Source organism: Crocodylus porosus, unplaced genomic scaffold (genome assembly GCF_001723895.1).
Source record: "Crocodylus porosus isolate Cpor-Errol unplaced genomic scaffold, CroPor_comp1, whole genome shotgun sequence".
In the NCBI taxonomy this organism is placed as follows: Eukaryota; Metazoa; Chordata; order Crocodylia; family Crocodylidae; genus Crocodylus; species Crocodylus porosus.
Genome location: NW_017728907.1, coordinates 3,558,550 through 3,569,000, shown reverse-complemented (window position 1 = coordinate 3,569,000; position 10,451 = coordinate 3,558,550). Strand labels below are relative to the sequence as shown.

At 46.7% G+C, this 10,451-nt stretch overlaps 1 protein-coding gene across 4 annotated transcripts in view; it reads left to right on the top strand.

Annotated features, from left to right (window-relative positions):
- Window positions 1–10,451, top strand: part of CAMSAP2 (calmodulin regulated spectrin associated protein family member 2) — a 186,895-nt gene that overhangs the window by 123,403 nt on the left and 53,041 nt on the right. For all 4 annotated transcript variants that reach the window (XM_019530676.1, XM_019530679.1, XM_019530678.1 and 1 more), the window contains one exon: window positions 4,123–4,264. In XM_019530676.1, coding sequence (XP_019386221.1) covers window positions 4,123–4,264 — 142 coding nt within the window. The remainder of the gene's footprint in view (window positions 1–4,122; window positions 4,265–10,451) is intronic.

The following is a 10,451-nucleotide window of genomic DNA, read 5'->3' as shown; positions in this document are numbered from 1 at the left end:
TTGCTAAATCTACACAGTCAACCCCACTACCAGGCACATTGCCCAAAAACACCAAAATAACCCTGGAATCTGCTGGAATTGATGTATTTCCATTGCAAGTTTTCTTAAAACATACTCAAAAGGTCCAAGGAAGAGGGCTGTTTTCTCTGTTTGAAGAAGGAAAAATCCCCACAGTGTGTACCAGTGTGATCATGGAGTAAAATTCCTTTGCAATCCAAAATGTGGTGATTAGGTTGATCCTGGCTAGAATATCTAGCCAGGATCCTCCAGATTTAATCCCAGCAGGAGCATTGGCACACGCTGGTCAAAATCTCCCAATTTGGCTACAGTCGACGCCAAATGTTTTTCTGAGGAGGGAAGGCGGGGTAAGAAACAGCCTGAAACCTGTAGCAACGAGAATGGAAAAAAATCCTTCCTGACTGCATGGGGAGAAACCAGCCACTCTCCATTCTGCTGTTCAGCCTGAAGACAGTAAACATAACTCTATATATATCACACTCTCTAACTCTAACAAAATATGGCCCACAGGCTGGATCTGGCCCACCAACTGCTTGGATCCAGCCTGCGATTGCACCTGCGGCAATGCACGTGGGGCCGAGCCCCACCCTCTCCCATTCTGCCTACAGGCCCAGGCCCTATCCAGTGTGTGCAGTTTCCAGTTTTCAGGCTGTTCCTGGTGCTGCTCTGGTCCCCTTGCCTGCAGGAGGAGCTGCCCAGCTGAGCATGGTCCTCCCCAATATCTACCTCTTCTGCAGCTCAGAGTTTTTCTCATCTCCCAGTAATTTTAGGGGAGAAGTGGGTGTTCCCATACTTCCAACAGCTGCTCTCCAGGCATAGCTACTCCTAGATCATGTATGACTAATGCTCATGCAGCCTCTTATTAAAAACCTCCAACGATGGTGATTCTACAACTTCGTTAGGCAGTAGGGCTGTGTGAAGCTTTGGTAGCCGATTTCATTCAGAGGATATTTGGAAGCCAAATCTCCGAATCCAAATCAAATCGTGAGACCCACTAAAAGTTCTGAATTGAATCGGAAGCCTTTAAATTGATTCAGGGAGATTTGGAAGGCTTGCAGCAAACAAACTGAGAAGAGAGAGGGGCATGGGGTGACCATGGGGGTGAATAGGCACTCCGGGAGCGGTCGATCGGGTGGTATTCAGTCTCAGGAACTTGTCTCTGGCATTGATTAACTCATACTGGAGGCTTTGCACTGACAGTAGAGTTCAAGGAGCTCCTGGTGCTGGTATTGATTTTTGTTTTTTGTTTTTTTTGTTTGTTTGTTTGTGTTTTTTTTTTCCTTTCGTCAGTCTGCAGTTTGTAGGTGTTAATCACCACTCGTTATCTTTTTATCACAGCAGGCCTAGCCATAGGCAAGTAAGTTTCTTTTAATTGTGTTGAGGGGGCAGCTAGAGAGTGGCATAAGGGCAAGGCAAATCATTCATTCCTGCCCCTCTCCCTTCTGCATTGTGGGGATTGCCCCACAACCTGGCCCTGGGGCCCTGTTCACAGTGAATCGGGCCCTGGCCAGGCCAGGTCATTGGGCATTTGGAACTCAGTGGTCCCTCCAGAGGCAGCGCAGCACCAGGGAACAATGAGGGCCCCCAGTCTCTGCACAGGGTAGGTCGCAGGTGGGCTCAGCCTCTGCTCCCTGCATCTGCGCCTTGCTGCCACCACTGCTTTGAATGTGGCATGGTGCAGTGCCTCACTGCCTGGCCTGCCCAGTAGCAGAATGAACATGCCACCCCCCTACTTTCAAGGCAGCAGTGGCAGCGACACATGGATGCAGGGAACAGAGGCTGAGGCCATCTGCTGCCTACTCCTGCCCTGTGCAAAGATCGGGGGCCCACGAGCCTCTCCCCCTTGCTCCCCAGTGCCATGCCATCTCTGGAGGAGCTGCTGGGCTCTCATTGCCCCTTGACCCGGCTTGGCCAGGGCCTGATTCACCATGAATGGGGCCCCAGGTGGTCCGGGTTGTGAGGCAATCGGAGCCCGGCAGCTTCTCCAGGGCATAGTGCAGGAGAGACCAGAAGGGGGGATGTCCCCACCCTCTCCTGGTTTCCCTGCGGTGCGCGCAGTGGCAGAAGCTGCCTGCCCATGTCCCTGGAGGAGCCGCCAGACTCCAAATGGGGCCCTGGCTGGGCCAGGTCATGGGACAATCGGAGCCCAGTGGCTTCTTCAGAGGTCACATGGCTCTGGGGAGCCAAGCAGCAGCAGCGAGCCACGGACACAAGAAGCAGAGGCTGAGCCCAGCTCCGAATCTCCGAATTGGTGCCAAATCTCCGAATCAGGACAGTGATTCGAATCACCAAAGCAAATTACTGCCCCTCTGAATTGGCCAAATCTGAATCAAAATTGAATACTTGCTGCTTCACACAGACCTACTAGCCTGTTTCACTGCCTCACTGTTCTAACTGCAAAGAAGTTTTTCTTGATTGCAGTAAAACAGGTTTAGATTACATATTTCAGGCCATTGATTTGTGTCCTGCTCTCTGCAGCAACAGAGAAAAGATGTTTATGTTTTTGAAGATTGCCTTCATGTCCCTTAATCACTCTTTCAGCAAACTGAACATGACTGTTTCTTTCAACCTTTTGTTATACATCTTGCCTTCCAAGCCCCCTCTATCATGTGCCACTTGCCTGTGGACCCTCAAGTTACATTACGGCCACTTAGAGAGGGACACTGATGTTCCAAAAGGAAATCATCACATTTTCACCAAAGTCTTATGATCACAAAATATACAGCCTTCAGTGTTAAAGTGTGGCATGAGGAAATTCTTAGAGCTCCAATAAGTAGCCTTCCATCTCCACCTAGGTATATATAAAAATAAATGTATATAAATATCAATATGTTCCCACACACATACTGCATGTATATGTGTGTAATGCATTCACGCGAGTGTATGTGCTTGCATAAACACAGAATTAGGTCAAGCCTCATAATTAGTTTTGAGAGGTGAAGAGAGAATATACATGTTCTGCACCATTTGTACATTTACAAGTCAGTTAGTGATATCAAGAAATTAGAATACATGGAAAAAAATGTATATTTATTCCTCCTTCCTTCATCTGCCTCCCCAGAGCATGGTGAGAAGAGACATGAAGAACAATTAAAGAAAAAAACATTCAAATGTATTGAATGTAGATTGATACCATCTTGAAACTCAGCATTAATGATCTCCAGATATGTTGAATTGTTTTCCAAACATTTCTCTTTTGTAGCAGTCTTTATTTTTGTAATATTGACCATGATTATTTCATAAATGTACTGTTGTATGGAGAGAAATAATGAAAATGATCAAATGCAGATTTTTTGTGTCTGTAAACTTGCCAGTAAGTCTGTTATAACTGAAGGACATATTAGGCCATATCTTTATGTGGTATAACTCTGTAAAGTCAATTAACTTCCAAATGACTAGGTTGAGTTACATTAGCTAATGATGTAGTCCAATATGTTCCACATGTAACTAATTATTTCAATGCTTACTAAACTGAATAAAACTATTGATAGGTTATTCTCCTTAAAGGTGTTACTTGGATTTTCTGGTTTTAGTGGACACATCTGCATATGACACTGTCACTGTAGTGACATGCTACACCAACGTAGGTTGTTGCTACAGCAACGTAGCATCGGCAGGCACAAACTGTGATGCCAACACTACATCACCATAGCGATGAGGTACCTCACTATAGTGTGTGACTAGAGTGACATATCTGCTCAAAATAACCATGTGTCACTGGGACAGCGCAGTAACGGCTGTTACTGCACTGTCGTTTGGTACTTCCTAAAGCAAATACTAAATGACGGCCCGCTAACAACTGCCTCATGGGGGCCATGTAGATGCATCCAGAGTGAACTAGCTTATTCATAACCTGCGGGACTTTTTAAGAAGTTAGTTTTGAAATCAGTTTGCAATATTAGCTTTTTAGGCTTATTTTTTTTAATCTAGTTACACTTTACCTGTTTGTTTGGCATTAATATTAATCTACAGAAACTAACCACTGACAGTGGTGAGTGATTGCTGTACAGTGTTTTCATTAAAAGAACATAGAACTCAGTACAAATCCATTTTCACATATGTTTGAGCCGGTTTCTATTTTAATCACTTCTTTCTATGTGGTAGGCTCGTTACAGGAAGGAGCAAACACTGATTAAGCAGCTGCCCTGCATTCCATTGGTAGAAAATCTGCTGAAGGATGGTACAGATGGTTGTGCTTTAGCAGCCCTGATCCATTTCTACTGCCCTGATATTGTCAGACTGGAGGGTGAGTATGTATGATAGATGTTTCTGCTGTTAAATGAATGTCAGTACAAGTTGAAATTTAGTTTTTTCTGTTCAGTCAAAAGTGTAAATGGTGCTGTTAAGAAACAATTTCTTGAGTGTCAAACTTTCTATTTTTTAAATGTAATACTTTTATTATTACTAGTGCATCGCCTGAAAATGGAAATTTATGAAGATGATTAAAGAGCTGCCTCTGTGGATTACCCAGTATTGGGAGCCCACGCTCCAGTATCATGAATGTCGGAACAGTCTAGAAAAGGAGGACTGGTGAAAGGAAATGAATTTATTCTTATGAGACAAAACAGATCACAAGTGTAGATTTAAAGGGCCAAAATCCCCATTACTCTCACTTTTTTTCAGTTCTTACTTTTGTTTTACTTGGTTAACCAACTTGATAGTTAGTTGCATTATTTAGACTACATTTTGTATTCACTGTGTAGTACATCTATAGTATACAACACCAGGTGCTTCCTACATTTGCTTATCCACGGTAATGAGCTGCTTTTTGCTGTTCATTGCCTGATTCAGATTATATGTTCATGTTGGCAGAATCTAGATTTAAGCTGTGTGCTTCATACTGTACTGAGATGGCTTGACATCTGCTCATCCTTTGTCATGGCTTCTCCATGAACGACTTGGCCTTTGATGGGAGTAGTCCTTACCCAGGAATTGGAAGGACCCAGGAATCGGTACATTGATTTGACACTTTCGTAGATTCATAGATGCTAGAGTCGGAAGGGATCTCAACAAATAATTGAGTCTGTCCCCCTGCCTAGGCAGGAAAGAGTGCTTGGGTCAGATGACCTCAGCCAGATGCCTATCTAGCCTTGTCTTAAAGACCCGCAAGGTAGGGGAGCGCACCACCTGCCTTGGAAGCCCATTCCAAATTTTGGCCACCCTTACCATGAAGTTTTTCCTGATATCTAGCCTAAAATCTACTTTGTCAGTTTGTGACCATTGTTCCTTGTTACCCCAAGAAGTGCCCTGGTGAACAGAGCATCTCCAGTCCCTTGCTGCATCCCCCTAATGAATTTGTAGGCAGCCACAAGATCACCTCTTGGCCTTCTCTTGCAGAGGCTGAAGAGGTCCAGGTCCCTCAGTCTCTCCTCATAGGGTTTGTCCTGTAAGCCCCTAACCAGATGAGTGCCCCTCCTCTGGACCCTCTCGAGTCTATCAACATCCTTCTTGAAGTACGGTGCCCAAAACTGGATGCAGTACTCCAAATGCGGTCTGACCAATGCTGCATAGAGAGGGAGTATCACCTCCTTGGATCTATTTGTCATGCATCTGCTGATGCATGATAAAGTGCGGTTAGCTTTGCTGATGATTTTGTCACACGAACTCATGTTCGTCTTGGAGTCTACTATGACTCCAGGATCCCTTTCTGTTTCTGTGCTGCTGGGAGGATCACTTCCTAGCCAGTAGATCTGCTGGATATTTTTCAGATCTGAAGTCATGAAATCTCTATGCAGAACTGTTTTCTAGAAAGTCATCAGTATTACAGGTATTCAGTCTTAAGAGAGAATTTGCTTGCATCAAGTCAGTTGTCTTGGGCTCAGAAAATGGATAAAAAAGTGTTTTGGGAAACAGATGTCAGATTGAGGCATGTGATACTGCTGCATTCTGTTACCAGTTTACAGAAAGGTTGAACACAGGGTTCCCTTATATCTAATTATACTTGAACCTTTGCCTCCCAGGGTATAATACCTGCTGCCCTTATAATATTTGAAAACAGACCAAAATTTAGAATATTTGATTGATAGATTTTTCTTGTATGGTTTGGTGTCAGGATTCTATGCATGCTTTCCTTACGTTTTCCTTTTGACTTTTTTCAATGTACTAAAGCAAGAAAAAGGCTCATGTTGTTAAAATGCTAACTCAGACTTCAGTTTTGACATTTGAATCACCAAGGTATGACATCACATTCACCAAAAACTTTGTTTTGTGTGCATACATAAAGGTCTTTCACATAACGGAGTCATAGATTTCATAGACACTTGGCCTGGAAGAGACCCTGGAGAATCATAGAGTCCAGCGCCCTGCCCCACAGGCAGGAAGTCAGCAGGGATCATAGGTTCCCAGCAAGATAAGCATCCAAATGTGTTTTGAAGGCGTTCAAAGTGGGTGCTTGAACCGCCTCAGGTGGCAGTCTGTTCCAAACCTTGGGGGCTCGGACAGTGAAGAAGTTCTTTCTTATGTCCAGCCTGAACCGGTCACAGTGAAGTTTGTGACCATTCAATCTTGTCATCCCTTGGGGGGCTCTGGTGAACAGTTGTTCCCCCAGATCCTGGTGAGCACCCCTGATAAACGTATAGATGGCCACCAGGTCACCCCTGAGCCTGTGCTTTTTCCAGGCTGAATAACCCCATGGCTCTCAGCCTCTCATCATAAGGTCTGTTTTCCTGATCTCTGATCATGCGCGTGGCTCTCCTCTGCACCCTCTCAAGCTTTTCCACATCCTTTTTGAATTGCAGAGCCCAAAACTGGACGCAGTAGTCCAGCTGCAGCCTCACCAAGGCCGAGTACAGCAGGAGAATGACATCCCAGGATCTGCGTGAGAAACATCTATGGATGCAAGCCAGTGTTTTGCTCACTTTACTAGTTGCAGCATCACACTGAAGGCTCATGTTCATCTTGTGGTCAACCATAACCCCCAAGTCCCTTTCATCTGTAGTGCTAACCGGTGTAGCACTACCGAGCCTATAAGCATGGTACAGGTTTTTCCTCCCAAGGTGAAGAACCTTGCATTTTTCATTGTTGACTACCATCAGGTTCTCATCTGCCCATTTCATGAGTCTGTCCAGATCTGCCTGGATCACCCTCCTGTCCTCAGGTGTGGATGGATGCTTTACCCCAGAGTTTGGTGTCGTCGGTGAACTTGGCCAGTCCACTTCTGACACCAATGTCCTCATCATTGATGAAGAAGTTAAACGGTACAGGCCCTAGGACAGAGCCTTGTGGGACCCCACTAGTCACAGCACACCAAGACAATTGGCCCCCATTGACCACCACCCTCTGGGTCCTGCCACGGTGCCAGTTACCCAGCCAGTGGATCGTGGTGACGTCAAGGCCACAGTTAGCCAGTTTAGCCAAGAGGTGATCGTGGAATACCAGATAAAGGCAGAGGGTCTCAGTTACTACTGTGAGCACTATTAAAAAATAAAAAGACTAAAAATTTTAATTCCTCCCTTGGGCTTATATAATCTGTTGTTATCATTCTCGGGACATATTATATTTTGATCTTAAATGTCCACATGAGACAACAGGCCATTTTGGAAATGAGAAAGTCAGCTAACTAAAAGGAACACTAAATTGAAAGGTTGTAACATGGGGAAGGAGCAGAAACAATCTAATGTTTAGGTTAGTTTTCTTGTGTGATTGAATTCTTATTTTCTTAATTATATTTTAATTTACAAGAAAATCTAGGCTTGCTTTGAGGAGCCTGGCATACAGGATTGAAAGTGCACCTCCTGGGGTATTGACATTGGTGATGCATAGGCGGTACACATGGCTAGGAGGTGGGGGATAGAAGGTCCACCTCTGTCAGGTAGGTGCCTGTCTCCACAGCTGTGTGGAACAAGGGCTTCCCCTTGCCTGATGCAGGGTCCCCTGAGTCCTACTTTGTTCTGCTGCTGTGTGGGGGAGGAGGGGATTTTCCCCCTCTCCTTCTTCGTGTAGGGGGCAAAGTGAGGCTCTGGACACTTGTGGTGGGTGCTTGCCCCCACCACAGGGGCTTCCTCCATGCCCAGCTTGGGTTTCCCAAGCCCCACTGTGCCCTGCTGTGGAGGGAAGGGGAGAGGGAAATTCCCCTCTGCTCCTGCGCAGCAGCAAAACAATGTGGGGCTTGGGAGACCCGTACCAGGTTGGGGAAAGCTCCTGAGGTGGGGGCACCCTTCATCCCACACCCAGCTGTGTGGACAGACATTTGGCATGCCTGTGCTTGCAGCCCTTAGGGCAGGGGGTACTTACCCACTCTGTCCAGGGCTTTTAAACTCCCTGCCAAAGTGGGGAATTAAACAGCCTGATTGGCTAAGCCATGGCAAGGGCTCAGCCTGTACGTGGCTGCCCGTAGGAACACATGGGGCTTCCGCAGTGCTTCCAGGGCTCTGCTATCTTTCTTCTCTGCACTTCAGATAAGGTTTTTGGTTGTTTTTAATGTTTTTCTCTTGCCCTCCCTCTCTGTCACGGTTTCAGGCCATTTCCTCCCAAATCACAGTTTTCCGGAGCTCCAGGGTAAATGCTGGATGTTGAGCTTTCCCCTAAAATCCCCTGAAGCCTAAATTGTTACAGTAGTCCCTACATATAACCCCTTTCATGAACTTATCGAACTACAACTTAAAATCAGTTAAATTTCTGGTCCCTGCTATTGTTGGAGGAAGCCTCCCTCCTCTGGCTAGAAACTTTCTTCTGATTTTCCAGCTTAAATGTATTCATGGTGAGGTTATAGGCAGACAAGGTTCTTATACATATATTTTTGTGCTGATATTGTTCTTCAGCTTAAATAGCTCTTCTCCCTGGTGCTTACTCTCCCTAACATTTCTGCATGAGATGCTACGCCGTAGCAACATGCTATGGCGATATAGCATCAGCAGGCAAAAACTGTGACACTGCACCTACGTCGCCATACCGACACACTCCCTTGCTATAGCAGATTGTTACAGTGATGTAGTGGATAAAAATAACTGTGGGCTACTGGCACGATGCAGTAACAGATGTTACTGCACTGTCATTTACTACTTTCTAAAGGAAGTACTAAATGATGGTGCAGTAAGAATGGCATTGTAAGGGCACATGTAGATACACCCAGGATTTATATCAGCCTTCACTTCACTAAGGTAAAAAAACCAAGCTCTTTTATTTGTCTCTTGTAATATGGATTCTTCATTTCAGATTATTTTAGTAGCCCTCCTATGCAGCTGTGTTCCTATTTGAAATTCATCATTCACGAACAGTGATCAGAACTCTACACAGCATTCCAGATCAGGGGATTACCAGTGCTTGTACAATGGCATTAATATTTTCATATCCCTACTTTGAAATACCTTTTTTGATGCAGCTGTGAAAAAGGGAAATGCATTATACTGACAGCTTAGTCATCTTTTAATCAACTGATGCACCTAGGTCAGGGATGGGTAAAATATGGCCCATGGCCTGGATCCAGTCCACCAGGCAATTCCATCTGCCCTGTGGGACTCCTCTGTAAGCTCTGGCCCTTGCTGTCCCTCTGCAAGCCGGTGAGTCCCTGCAGGAGGTGCAACTCTGGTTGCCATGCAACCACCCCCCATCCCAGCTTGACCTGGCCCTGGTTCCAAGCCAGGGGGCCCTAGAGATGAGAACCCTCTTCCTGGCACAGGGTTTTGCTTGGTCACCCTGTGGCTGTTCCCAGCCCTCCCTGTCTGCTTGTGAGAGTGGAAATTCAGGTAAGGACCCCACCATCGGGGACCAGGCACTCCCACTGGGGGAAAGAGGTGGGAGCATGGGGATCCATGTACTGTGGGGCCAGGCTAGGTTGGCCTTGCATGCTACAGGAGCTGCACACTATGGGGCTGGCTTGGGCTGGCCCTGCATGCTGCCACCATATAATCCTGGGGGCTGGGTGGGAGCGCTGGAGCTGTGGCTATGGGACTGAGTAGGACTGGCCCTACACCCAGCCACCACATGCAGCCAAGGGCTCGGGTGGGAGTGCTGTGAGCCAAACCAAGCTGTCCCTGAACACTGGTGTCGCATGTGACCAGGGACTCGGGCAGGAGCACAGGCGCTGCATGTTATGGGGCTGGTTGGGGCTGGCCTCGCACCTCATTGCCACACGTGGCCAAGGACTCGGGCAGGAGTGCTATTGGGCCAGGTAGGGCTGGCCCCGCATACTGCTGCCATGTGCAGCCAGGGACTTGGGCAGGAGCTGTGTGTTATGGAGTTGAGTGGGGCTGGTCCTGCATGCTGCCACCAGCTACAGCCAAGGACTGGGATGGGAGCCCGGTGACCTGCGTAATATGGATTCAGGCAGGGCTGGCGCTGCTTGCTGCCACTATGCTGATCCAGGGACTGGCACATTCCAGGGACTCCAAGGACCCCAGCCTGTACCATATACCCACATACACACATATATTCCCACCTCCCCCACCATAACCCCACACGCACCTTCCCACAGCCCCTACTCCCACCACATACCC